We start from the raw sequence: 14,827 nt of genomic DNA on the forward strand, positions 1-14,827 counted from the left end.
TATTAAAACTTGCATTGGTCCGGAAATTATTGATGTTTGTTTAAGGGGGGACTTACTTTTTCTTGTTGTGTATATATTCAGGGCCGTAAGCTTTTTCTTGTGGGGCGTCCTTTTCCAAGCCTTTGTGCATATGTCTGTCCCCTCTCATGCAATGACCATTTATTTTACTGCGAAATATTGCCATATATATTTTATGCTGTATGTTTAAATGTTACAAGGAAATAAAATAAATAAATCATTTATAAATGAGATTGTTATCAACATCTTCGCCATCATCACTATTCCCACCACCAACACTATCACCATCACCATCATCATCATCATCCTCATCATCATCACCATCATCATCATCATCATCATCATCACCATCATAACAGAAAAGGGGCAATATATTGTCTCTTTTTTCTTTCTTTCTTTTTTAAATGCAACTCTTTTCTTTGGTAAATCTCTGATCTGCTTCATGGTTCCATAATTTTTATTCACTCTGGTGACAAACGATCCCATGAAAAAATGTATATCAAGAAATCCTTCCACTATCTAAAATCAAGTGCAATGCTTACCACCAAATCAGTCTCAACCAATATCCTTATTGAGCCCCAATTCCTTCCCTATACCTTCAGAGAGTGAACAAGAGAGAGAGAGAGAGAGCAAAATGCAGTGGGGGTGGCCATTCATAAAGTTAAGTTCATAAGTCAAACATGCTCTTCATGACTGTAACATGTTTTGGGGTGCTCAAACTCGAATTCTATCATCAGTTTGAATCCTATTTAATACATTGAAGTCTGATCTTTGTAGATAAAGTTTTATTTTGTAAATGAGCATTCTGGATGTAAACTTTATAATTTGGCATAATCTGAATGGGGTTATAGGAAATTAATTCCCACTTTATAAGTTTTTTTGGGGGTATTTACTAGACCATGTCACCAGTCGTGTGTGAGTAGCATACAAACATTCTTAGGCAACAACACCTAGTAACAATTGTTACAGGAACAAATGGTATTACACATTTAAATACATTTACTGGCGCCTTTCACCATTGGATTTCATTCATATTTTCAGTTCACTCACAGACAAAACTTAAGCAAACACTTATGACAAATTATTTTAATCGTCTGATTAAATATCAAGAAGCACAAAAGATTCAAAAAGTCATAATAAATACACAAACATACAGACACAAACAATAAATCTGAATACCATTACATGATGCAAAACCAGGAAAATCTTTGATGTCATATAAATTAAATCAAAACATTAAAAATTCAAACCAGCATTAAATTGCAATAAATGTGATGATATCGCTAAACTCTTGTTATAGAAATACATTATTGATAGAACATTTTATATCTCCAAAACATATTAAATTTGCATGATATCAAGATCTGTGTAATCATATTCATCAATCAGATATGTTTTTTTTTTGTCATGGTAAAGGCAGTTAACAACACACTCATTGCTTTCGAATTGCAATAAGTTACATCAACTTCACACATTTTACCTAAAATGAGATCTCCATTTTATTTAACACTAATGGGTCTACAAGAACTGTTATCATGAAGCAAAACATTACACTCTCCATGATCAGAGACATTTACTTCATCAAAAAGAAACGGTTGATGATATCTCTACAATCTGCCTAAAATACATTGCACATAAAACAAAGCAAGAAATACAAATATAACTTCTTTTGATAAACCAGTCACAGTGAGTTGTTATATATTGCTGTGGTATCTTAGTACAGTAATTAAATAAGCACGCAAATATGAAAGTTCCACTTCAAGAATAGAGAATTACTTTAGGGCCCCAGCCCGAGTTTTCAAATTAGCGCACTATTTCTGATCCAGCAAATTATCCTGTTCTGCACAATCTTGAGATTATTTGTAAAACTAATGGAAACACAATTATCGCGCTAGTTCGCTGGATTAATCTCACGATTGCAATCCCCAGTCAACTTGGGATTATTTGCAAAATAGGGCACTATTTTATGAATCATCCCGCTAATTCACAGGTGCAGACGCACTCAGGATTATTTATTCACGGCGTCAGACCATAATGCATCGATGCCTCGCTCAAACAGGAATCGCTCTTCTTGCGATGGTGGAGGCAGGGATTCTTGAATCTCGAGATTAATCGTGAAGAGGGCTGATCGGGCTTAAAATCTCGAGATTGAGCAAACTCGGGCTGGTGCTGCACTGCCTTTATTGAGCTGTCACTCTGAAGTTTGTCTACTGTATGTTTCTAAGCTGAAGAAGACATTGACACTCAAAGCGATCTAGAAGAAAAAAACATAACTAAATTCTAACCAATAAAAGGAAATATAATGATATACAGTAGATGTAATCATTCTGCACCATACTTATAAAAAAAAAGGAATAAGGGCTTCTAATTCAACATGACCCAGAAGGCTTGTACTGTACATGAAAAAGATTCCAAAGATGTGAGTGTATGAATTTCACTTGATTTCAAGTTAAACTTGATAAACATCATATCACACATATTTGTTTCATCATATTGCAGTAATAAAGAAAAAAAAGGAAAATTACTCATAATTTTGTTTATTGAAACCTTTTTTTCGAACAAAATGGAGGAGTGAATTCTGTTGTTATGAAAAGAAGCATATATCTGACCCTCAATCACACACATGCAAGTAATAAAGTAAATGGCAAAATCAAAATTTTGAAAATGAAATATGGATTACATATTTTATGAATCATCTCTACATGTAGATATAAAGTTTACAAATAGACACTGATTCCTAACAAAAAAAATACAATGAAGTGATCAATCCAAACTAATAAGAAGAATATCATGATGGGGCTTCAGAGTACTGTAAAGAGTTAGGGTGAATTCATATTATGAAATAAGAGTTACTGCAATGGGAAGTTTTCAATTTCTATTTAAAGCTGGTATGTTATATTGACCAGTGCATCAATTTATGCACCATTTTTGCACCCAATAGAAAAAAAAGAAAATACACATCATGATTATCATATTTTAAATATATAATGCAGGTCCATTTTAATCAGATCCAACTTCCAGCACATTGGTCACTGCTGAGCTGTTATCAATATTGACTTAATTCTTGTGTTTACTTCATGGTCTTAATATGTGTTCCAGCTACGGAAAATCCAAAATATCAAACATTGTCATGTTATTATGTTCCTTTATTAATGGACTCAAAGTTACACACCACATAATTTCTCAAGAAACCCTTTATATTTTCAAGTCTGGAAATTTTTATACACTTTAGTACATAGTATGTGATAATCAAAGGAAAAAAAAATAACCAAATCCAAAAAAAAAAAATAGTTTGCATTTTCATTCCTCCCCCAAAGAAAAACGCACATAAGTTATCACACATCTAAGAGAAAAGTTATCATGTGAGCAAAAGAACAAAGATATTTGATCTCTTAATCAATCAGAAAGTCTAAAAGTGGGTCCAAAAGGCTATTTACAAAACTGCAGAAAATGAACATCTAATGTGATTTCAAGTACGGTGGTTAGGGGGAAAAATAGGCAGATTTACTGAGCTGCAACTTGGCTTTAGAAAATGATTATTAATTGCACTTTAAAAAGCTAACAATGAAATGAACATGAACCTTACACCAGCCTTGCCTTAAGTAAGGTGATGCAGTTGGCTAGTGTTTGTCATGCAATAACCCAAACACTGGCATTTGAGAAATTTGCTGTTGACCAATTGCAGTTCAAATCTAATGTTGTCTTGTTACGACAACCAAATGCCACCATAATCATGATTCTTTGGGATATATTCCAGCTAGCAATTACACTGGCATGGTGAGTGCTATGCGGAATCCGCTCTAATAGCCAATCAACTCCTGAAATTTGCTAAATGGGGACCTACTATTTTTCATGTAGGTAACAGGAACAACGTAGGCCAGTCAAAAGACAGCATCAATTGAGTGATTTTGCTCCTCTGGAATTAGGTCCATATGGTCTCCATTCACTCAAGATGCTATTAACCCATTGAGTCCTATGCCAGAGATAACAAACGCTAGGGTCTACAGAAAATGTGTATGTACTGACATCAAACTATGTTCAGTGAGTTAAGTACACAATTATGATTGCTTTTGATTGGCTAAATAACAATGCTGCTCTGGAAACTGTCGTTGGGAGAGTTACATTTACACCTTGTTTTCTTTACACATTAACCAAAAATCTCAATCCAAAAAGGAAGGACCCAGATGTTGATTGGACTTGGCATTTAATGAGCTAAGCAGTAACCAGGAGGTGTTCTGTGCTCTGGGTACATCCTAGCCTCAATGACCTTTGACATCTTTGGACTTAGTAATCATAATGGTCATCGTCCTTCTCATCATGCTTGCTCGTCATCGTACTGCTTGCGGAAGCAATCACCGACAGGAAAGAAATCCCAGCATCTCTGCTGATAAAGCTGCCATACATAGGACTCCTGTTGGAGAAAAAAAGAGAGTGAGAAATAGAGAGAGAAAGAGGAGAAGGAGAAGGGGATAAGAAGACAAATTTATATGCATCAGGGGAGTGGAGGATAAATAAAGAAATGAAGGGAAAGGGTGAATAATATTTAAACATTATGGGTTAGTGAAGTAAAGTTAGGAACAGATGAGACAAAAAGTAAGTAAGAAAAAAAATACAGAGTTGTATTCGTGAGACAAGACTGAGGAAATGTGAAGAGTGTGTGTTTATGTGCAAAAGAGAGTAATAGAGAGAGAGAGAGAAGAGCAGATAGAAAAGAAACAGGTGGAATGCCTCTGGCGGTCTCACCTGCATCATGCGATTCAATATAGCAGCAGTGCTGACTTTGAAAACTACTATAACTCGCACAAGATGTTCAGTGATACTTGGTTACTCTTATTTCCACGTTTTATGAACTAGACCAATACACTTACAGGGATATGATGGTAATTAAACAAATACCCCCAATGTGGCCAAAGTTCATTGACCTTACATGACCTTTGACCTTCATCATGTGACCTGAAACTCGCAAAGGATGTTCAGTGATACTTGATTACTCTTATGTCCAAGTTTCTTGAGTCAGATCCATAAACATTCAAAGTTATGATGGTAATTCAACAGATACCCCTAAATCGGCCAAAGTTCATTGACCCTAAATGACCTTTGACCACAATCATGTGACCTGAAACTTGCACAGGATGTTCAGTGATACATGATTAACCTTATGTCCAAGTTTTATTAACTAGACCAACATACTTTTAAAGTTATGATGGTAATTCAACAAATACAATTTGGTGTTGACGCCGCTGCCGCCGCCGTCGCCGTCGGAAAAGCGGCGCCTATAGTCTCACTCTGCTATGAAGGTGAGACAAAAATGAAATGAACAGAGCACAGGGGAAGTAAAGAGACTATTTGCAAAACATAAGGACACAATAACAATTTCATTTACACTGAACATAATAATAAAAATAACCATAAATATGAAAATATCAACTATGACTTATTTTGAGCATCAGGAGATATAATTAAAGGAAATTCTGTGATGACTTTCACACTCTTCCAGCATGACATCAATCATATGAAATACACTATCATCATCAATACCACAGGAGAAATATATTAAGTTCATGTACATACCTGGCCAGTATGCTCCGTCTCTGGCTTGTTAATGAGGTACATTAGGAAGAACCTAAATAGATGAAAACAATTAAGGAAAATCATATTTCTTGACAATTATATCAAAATTTATCATAATCTAAAGCCCCTCCACCAAGAACTACATAATGTACTAGAAAAACCTGTAGACTACATGTATATCCAATAATCGCAGCTATTCAAATGTTTTTGTATGCAAGGGTAGTATCATCACAAATAAGCCAAATATGATCATGATAACACTGACAATAATACTGCATCATATGGATACATACATACATATATATATATATGTATAAATGTGTGAAGTTATACATGTACAACAGCTTTGGCAACTCTTTCACCCGACAAAGGAAATTATAATTGGTATGGTGTCGAAATCTGTCTATCTGACGGTCAATTGGATCTGGGTCGCCCTAGCCACTAAACTGTCTCTGTGGTCTCGTGGTTAAGGCACTGGCGTTCAAAGCTGGGGGCCCGGGTTTGATTCCCGGCAGAGAATTTTTCGGCATCACCAATTTTTCCAAAGGGTAGATAGCTCTGGGGAACCTTGATTTAAGCTATGCCTACCTTTGTTCTCATCATTCATTTCTTTACAATATATACATAGCATTGTGTCTTTATAAGCTTTTCCTGTACAGTTCATTCTTTTTGTCACTTTTGTCTTAAAATATTTGTGTTTGGACTTTTTGTACACAGTCATGTGATTATTGTGAATTGTTTAAATATCAATAGCAATAGCAACATGAGATATTTGTACAATGCACATATCTACAATGTACTCTACAAGCACACACTTTGTGATAACTGCTAATACTTACATGTAATTAGAGAGATCATGCTCCTTAGATGTGTGTAGCTCGAATCCATGAGGAAGCTTATCAAAATACTCTCTCCCAATGCTACATATGAAACACTTGGTCTGTGGATAAATAACATGAATTTTGAGTGTGGCAATTACTAACCCAACATAAAAACACAAGGAATTGAAAATTTACAAATCAAATGAACAACAAACTTCATTGGAACCCCTCAAATTTATATTCTTAATTATATACCAGAAGTGAATTGAGTGGATAAAACTACTGAAAGGCTTCATACCATTTTCCCTTTTTTTCATTTTTATGTTCTGCACAACAAGCATCTTCTCACACCAACACAATGTCCATTTTATTAGTTCTCTAATTGTTAATTACTTTGACCTTTGACTACTGTATAAGATGACCCCTGTGCACAGCCAATGAGATAAATGGAACTCGTAAGTCTAAGGGCAAACTCATATCTTACCTCCATGTCCTCTTTGACCTGCTCCAGCTGATCTCTCAATTCACCAAAGGCATCAATGATCAAACCTAAAACAGCGATAGAAGCAGTGTCATTCAATAACTATTCCACAAGACATGTCATCAAAAATTCAACATGTATTGTTTGAATTCTAAACCTAACTAACCTACAGACTAATTAATACCGGAGCAAATGTCAGGGAATGAAACATATAGAGACAAAATTATTATTGAAAGACTGGTACGTTGCTTGCCATAGACTTGAAGTTAAGTTCAATTGAATGATTCACTGTACATATTTTTTCATGTTACAGGGCAAATGTCTTCTCAAAATAATATGTTGTATAGATAAAAATATCATCACCATGTCTCTATTTCTATAATGCTAGAGTTTATAGCACTTGGTGCATTCAAGGAAAATATTTACTAGTGAAAACAAGATAATCGATTAACACACCCTTGTTAAATGAAATAAAAGTAGATAAGTATCTTGTCAAATAATTCAAAGGACTGCAGCAGGGATATGAACCCCTTATCTGTTGGTTTACAGTGACTTAACCACTTGACCACCACCAATGCCTGACAGAAAGTATCTAAAAGCAGTGTTATCTGAATGATCTGAACCCCCTTCCAAAAAATAAAAAAGGAAAGAAATAAAAAGATAGAAAAAATACAAAATAATAAATGGAATAAACAAATAATGAATAAACAAATTAATTATGAACAAAACATTAAATAAAAAAAAGCAAGTAGCAAAAAGTCAAATATACACAACAAATAACCAAATACAAAAACCCACAAAAAATATATAAAAAATAAAACTAGAGAAATAAAAAAAATGATAAAAAAATGAAAAGTAAAAAAAAATAATAATAAAAGATGAAAAAATAGAGGGGCAAATCTTTGCATTTTAACAATGAATTGCACCCTGATCTTCTTTCTCTTTCCAGAATGGACAACATACCCTGGATGATGGCAAGAAGAATGACAATGACAAAGAAAAAGAAGGTGATGTCAAAGATGATCCGGTAGAACTCATAGTCATCACCGTCAGGTGGTTCTATCTCATCAGCTGCATAAAAAAGTAACAATTATTTTGTAAATCTTTGCCATTTTCTGCATACTGTAAAATTTTCTCAAGAATATGACAAAAATAAGACATCATATTTGATAACGACCTCTGTGACATGTGCAATTTGATCTTATACAATGTGTAGGATCATATACAGACATGAATGAAATCTCACTTCTGTTCACCAACTAGTTCAAAACATATCATGAGAAGTGACTTAAGATATATGTATAATACTGGAATTTGACCTCTGACCACACAATCAAGTTCATAATGACACATATACCATCTGATCTTTAGACCGATGACTAATTACATAATTTCATGGTGCAAATCTGATCCTATGATTCTAAAATCTAATCAAAACTCTTGTACACACATAAGTCAACAACAAACTTACTTACTATACAATGACATATGACCCATGACCTCATATACATTATGTTTAGTAAGGCCGTCAGACCACAGGTCCCTATGCTAATGAGCAAAAAGGCCAGATTCATCCAAATCATCTCGTGGCTGAATCCTCCTCCTTGCAAAATCTTGTGATTCATGAGATTTTATTTTTCTAAGAATTTACCTGTTTTAACCTCAAGTTAAATGAAATATTATTGCACTATCAAATAGAGTAAAAGTTACTCTTTCATATTAGTCATTTATATTGTATACAATATTTTGTTAAATAAGTAAATTTCTGGCCTGAAAATGTGCCTCAAAACTGAATTTTCTTTCTCTGTTTTCTTTTGCAAATTGTGCAAAACTTTTTGTTTTGAGCCTCAATGATATTTATATCGCATAAAGCTGAACTTCTGTACTTTCTCACAATGCCATTCTTGATATGCGGCACCTTTTAATCGGGTCAAGATCACACTTTTCCCACAAAGGTACAAGACGAAATTTTGTACTTGCGTGAAATCCAGAGTTCTGATTGGCTGGATAAGGTTCACAGAACAGGCGCGGGGTATTTGAGGAGATTACCACATGGGAGTTATGACCTTCCCATGAACCCAAGTACTGGGACCGTTGGAATCTGCCATTGTGTGGTCTCTTTGACCAATCAGAGTGCAGTATTCTTGTTTTCAAACTGCTTTATGTACTTGGCAAATGAAAAGTGTGATCTTGACCCGATTAAACAGATTTATTTGAAACCTATAACATTTCAAAGCATACATATTCAGTTTTATCATGATATAAAAATCATTTGGGCTAAAACAAAAATAAAGTGTGAAAATAGCAGCTTTTGTCAGGTGAAAATATTTAATGTGCAGGATATTTTAGATCAAAATTTTAACCTATATTACAAAATCTTTGAATAAATCCAAACACATGACATAAAAGAATGATTCTTCTTCTTTACAATGGTACCAAATTCATGAAATTCGATGCACAATTAGAGCAGCAATGACCGAATGAAAAGAGGTGTTTTGGTCCGCATCAAGCTCATTAAATATGCAAAACATCTCAAATCATGAATATCACTTGGATGAAAGAAGCCACTTTCTTGGGACTTGCAGTCTGACTGAAGGTCAATATCACAGCCATGATAAAACATCAGCCAAGCACGGAAGTAAACATATCAAATAATAAATATTAACTTATTATGAGTACAAATATTTCTGAAGTAAGTTTACCTATGACCTTGATCTACACCATTATCATCCCAACTTTATTACTTTTTTATTATCTTCACTATCATATACATGAACCAATTACCATGCGTACATGGCATTAAGGTAAAGAGCAAGCTTTTTGACTCCCGCTGATGTCCCGTAGAGGCATAAACATGAAAGACATTGACATATACATACATATTGATATGAAAAGATCGATACTACACATTTAATGTAGATGAAATAATAGAAATAAGTTTTGCATCTCCAGTATTTTATCTACCCACCTCTACACCCACCTACCCAAAGCTCATCCGCTTATCCATCCCCACATACAACTTATTTTTACAACTAAGGTTACCACACCTTACTTCTTTTTCTATGTCTAATCTTACTTTAAATTCTCTATTTTGATAACTACCAACCACATTTGGGCTTGCAAGATGTCTATTGAATGCATGTGTACAGAGAGAAAGAGAGAGAAAGGGGGGAGACACATATATAAACACACTCACTCAGCAATATAAACAATTACATAATGTGTTCATCCAAGAAGTTTCATTCTGAATTACTTTTTCATTATTGAAATGTTTTCTCTCCAGCTCAATCAGTACAGATTGTAAAGGCCTGATCGCAACTGCACACACTAACCGTCACACATACACGCCCTTGTCCTCCTATCTCTTCAACAACTTTCATTCAACTTCTTTTTTCTCTTTCTGATTTACTTACCAATGCCACCACCAGCTCTTAAACCAGAATGAAGATGGAAGACAAAACACTGTAAATAGAATAGCAAAGACAAAAAAAAGCTCCAAAATGAAAATTTCAGATAAAGCACAAGGCAAATTTATGGAAACAGATGCAGATGTGTTTCAACTAATCAGAAAAATAATATAACCTCAAATGAACAACATGTACATGGACAAGGATGCATAAAATACAGAAATTCATAAACATGAATTATATGAAATATATGTTGGGTTCCAATGCAAGAAAATCTACTGAGATATGATAATTTTGTAAATCATTTTTATAGAAATATACAAGATCTGCTTTTACCATTTTTCCCATTGAAAAGCTGCACGTAGTATGAGCATTACTCATGGACAAATCACCCATCCATCCATCCATCCATCCATACAAAAAAGATACTGAACAATTTCGAATTTATTTTCTACTTGGTATCATAGCTAGAGAGACTAAGAAAATTGGTAGAAACATTGAGAACGGTTCATACTTACAGACATCATATTGTGGCATTTGTAATCTATCTCTCCCTCTTCGTCTTTGGTGTAGAACTTCCTGAAGAAGTTGAAGGCAACGACTGTGTACAGGTAGATGATCACACAGGTCATCATCAGGGTAAGCACCAACTGCACAAAGACACATCAAAGACATTGTTACATCCATACGCTACGGCTAATCATCAGTTATACAAGTTCACCCCTTAACTACGTCAACTGCCCACATGACACCTCATTCTTTTTTTTTTAGTAATATAAAAGTTTCATACTCCCTATGAACTTTGAACTTATGATCTCTAAAGCTTTAGACTCACCTGTTTGCCATTGTGCGTGACAGACTGAAGGACAGTCCTGAGTGTCTTGAAGCCCATGGCGATGTCCAGGAGATGAGCAGCAAAGAAGAAGTGGTTGACATGGCCAAGAAGTGAGAAGAGAAGGTACCAAGCAATGTACAAAAAAGACTGAAAAGAGAAGAGTGTAGGATAAAAGTGAGTACTTGATGCAGGAATGTCATGTTTTGATAAAAAGGGGCAACTTAAAGGTACCAAAATACACAAATAAAAAAAAATGATTCTGTTATTGCAAAAGAAGCACCATGACTCCCAAATCTTGAACGTTCTACTTACATTATCAGTTCCAATCACACCACACTTCCAGATGTGATACTTCCAATCTAGAGATGTAAGCCTGAAGGATCGATAAAGATAAAGAAGAGACTTCCAATTCAAAAATTCAAATGTGGAATCACATAGTATACTGGTTTACAGTCTACAGTCTTAATCTGACAAACCACTGACACCAGAGTGTAAGATTAATAAATATCTACAAATTATTTTTTTCATGGATTGCTAAAAATTTATACTTAGAATGTAAAGTTTATTGTATCTCTTATATTGTAGGCCAAACAAGGACAACAGATATTGGAGAAAGTGATAGAAGTGAATTAAGCAAGAAAGTGGGAGAAATGAAGAGAAAAAAATGTAGTGATGTACATAGAGAAAGCAACAGAGAAAAGAGAAAGATCTATCAAAAAAATAAAAGGTAAATAAAAGATAAATATTGAAATAAATATAGATAAGGTATACAAGAGAGAAACAATGAAATTAGTAAGATATGAGAGAGAGAGAAAAAAAATATAACCAAGTTCAGACCCAGAATGGGGATGGGTGACCCACCTTAAGAGCTAAAACTTGTGCAAAATTAGTACCCGGCAACTTACATTGAGCTGAAGAGACCCTGGTTTGGGTTTTCTGTCGGGTTGCCAGCCATTGGGTTCTCACCAACCTCCATGCCCAACATAACACATAACTTCTCCTCTCCCACTGCATCTTCATACTTCTTCAGAACCTATCATCAAATGCCACATCAATCAAAGCTGAAACACATACTTGTATATTCGTAAAGACGGAAAGACAATCAAATACTTAAATCTAATAAATTACAGAAGGCAACAACAAATTACCAATAAGTAATTGTGCTCATTTAATTTTGGTGTGAGGTTAATACCAATATATAGTTATTCAAGATGTTATAATTATAGTTAACAATTAAATTTCAAGTAAAATGTTTAAATCATAATAAATGTATTTGACCTGCATGACGAGTCAAATGATTACTTATATTCAGGCAATGAGATACCAAGCTTAAAGGCAATCCATCAGCACCATTCGCTCCATAAAAAGCCAACATACCATCAATATCAAAAAAGGTATTTACCTTCTTCTTGACAAACTTGTCCCAGTAATAAACAGGAAATGAGCTATAATGGAAACAAAACATATGAATGTTAATGAATGATCTGCTACTACCGGCTTCCAATGTATATTTCTATATTTCACTTGTCATTGACCTGTTATGTCACAATGCTCTCATTTACATCTTGGTTGCTATGCAAATGTCAATTTATCAGAGATATACTTCCTATGAAGGGAGATGAAAAAATGAAAACAGTTGAGATCAAAAGAAATGTTCTCAACTCAAAGCAATCGTGACTGATACTTACACAGTGCTTATGGCAAGGGAATCCCACTGGCCTTTGATGTCATCTCGAGTCGGCTGTTCAGTTATCCACTGACCATCAAACTCGAGTTTACGAGCAATCTCTTTCTCTCTTTTGAACAAGCAAAGTGGTACCTGGTATGAAACAATGAGAATATGGCTGGACATCTTTGGAAAGTGAGGTTGAAATCAAAGTCAGTCCTAATTGACAGACATAAGTAATCAGATTTGATACACAGTAAAACAATACATATTACAACAATACAACATATTGCATACACCAGTATTTCCACTCATCAAAGCCACCTGCACGCTTAGACCCATCCATTTGAAAATGAAATCACTTCCATAAATTACTGAGTGAATCCACACACACATTGATCAGAACACACGCACATACCAGAATATAACAAATGTGTAAAACACTTTCATACCCCAAAACATAGACAACAGACAAATTACTGCTATACAAAAAAGCAAACGCCCACTGACACATTGCCAGAACACACCCACCTAACATATCAATTCTTTATAGTAAACACATACCTCCATGCACACACCCACCGAAAGACACCCATCAAACAAATTGCATCCATACATCAAAATATACAGCACCAAACACATTCACCAGAACACATCCATATCACAAATCACTTCCATTATAAAAACACTCACCCACACACATCTACCAGAGCATATCCATTTAAAAAAATCACTGCTATACATCAAAACACTCACCCACACACATCTGAACACATTCACCAGAACATATCCATATCACAAATCACTTTCATTATAAAAACACTCACCCACACACACCACCACACACATCTACCAGAGCATATCCATTTGACAAATCACTTCTATACATCAAAACACTCACCCACACATGTCTGAACACATTCACCATAACACATCCATATCACAATTCACTTCCATTATAAAAACACTCATTCACACACACACCCACACACATCTACCAGAGCTTATCCATTTGAAAAATCTCTTCCATGTACATCAAAACACTAACCCACACACATCTGAACACATCCACCAGAACACATCCATATCACAATTCACATCAATTATGAAAACACTCACCCACACACATCTACCAGAGCAAGTCCATTTGACAAATCAATTTTATACATCAAAACACTCGCCCACACACGTCTGAACACATCCACCACAACACATCCATATCACAATTCACTTCCATTATAAAAAAAAAAAACTACACACATCTACCAGAGCAAATCCATTTGACAAATCACTTCCGTACATCAAAACACTCACCCACACACATCTGAACACATCCACCAGAACACACAGGCTTGAAAAATCCATTCCATATATCAAAACACACAGCAACACATAAAATGAGTAGAACACAACACCAAGCTATCAAAAAAGTATTTTCTTATCCATACACATGATTTAGCAACCACACACCACTATTCACCCACCCACACACCCACCAACACCACACCTGATGGAAAATATCATTGGACTTACCTTGAGTGCACAGTATGCAATCAGCATAGAGATAGACACCAATGAATGAAGGATGGCAAGAACCTTCAAGATAGGCACAAGATACATGAACTGCTGATTGATAAGAATCTGTTCTATCACATCATCTATCGTTGATCCATCTTCACCATCTCCTGTATCTGGACTATCAGGTGAGGTGGAATTCTCCAGGAACTCCGCAGGGAGCTCTGGATCTACTTCCTCCATGCTCAGGTCGGCAGTCAGGAAAGAAACCTGATGGAATAAAAGTGCCGTTTGAATAGACTTCCACCATCCCACAAAGCTCTGCAACTAATTTGACTGTGAATTGCAATCAACTATAACTCTGTAAGATGGAGGCCATTTACTAATATAATATCAATTATCATGTCAATAATCACTATTATTCATTTCTTGTATATCATCAATCAATATTTTTTTATAATATTGGAACAATATATTTATTCACCATGACATTCATCATCATTTGTATTAAAA

At 34.9% G+C, this 14,827-nt stretch overlaps 1 protein-coding gene across 3 annotated transcripts in view; it reads right to left on the reverse strand.

The window, feature by feature from the left end:
- Positions 1-1,102: 1,102 nt before the first annotated feature.
- The window catches only part of LOC121419035 (ryanodine receptor 2-like), a 222,160-nt gene continuing 208,435 nt past the window's right edge, over positions 1,103-14,827 (reverse strand). For all 3 annotated transcript variants that reach the window (XM_041613313.1, XM_041613312.1, XM_041613311.1), the window contains 13 exons: positions 14,333-14,584; positions 12,822-12,952; positions 12,536-12,578; positions 12,039-12,166; positions 11,446-11,506; positions 11,134-11,280; positions 10,817-10,948; positions 10,305-10,353; positions 7,855-7,962; positions 6,895-6,959; positions 6,429-6,529; positions 5,590-5,641; positions 1,103-4,429 (listed from right to left, as the gene is read on the reverse strand). In XM_041613313.1, the coding sequence (XP_041469247.1) occupies positions 4,334-4,429; positions 5,590-5,641; positions 6,429-6,529; positions 6,895-6,959; positions 7,855-7,962; positions 10,305-10,353; positions 10,817-10,948; positions 11,134-11,280; positions 11,446-11,506; positions 12,039-12,166; positions 12,536-12,578; positions 12,822-12,952; positions 14,333-14,584 (1,365 nt within the window). In that variant the 3' untranslated portion in view covers positions 1,103-4,333. The remainder of the gene's footprint in view (positions 4,430-5,589; positions 5,642-6,428; positions 6,530-6,894; positions 6,960-7,854; positions 7,963-10,304; positions 10,354-10,816; positions 10,949-11,133; positions 11,281-11,445; positions 11,507-12,038; positions 12,167-12,535; positions 12,579-12,821; positions 12,953-14,332; positions 14,585-14,827) is intronic.

Source organism: Lytechinus variegatus, chromosome 7 (assembly GCF_018143015.1).
Source record: "Lytechinus variegatus isolate NC3 chromosome 7, Lvar_3.0, whole genome shotgun sequence".
Classification (NCBI taxonomy): Eukaryota; Metazoa; Echinodermata; class Echinoidea; order Temnopleuroida; family Toxopneustidae; genus Lytechinus; species Lytechinus variegatus.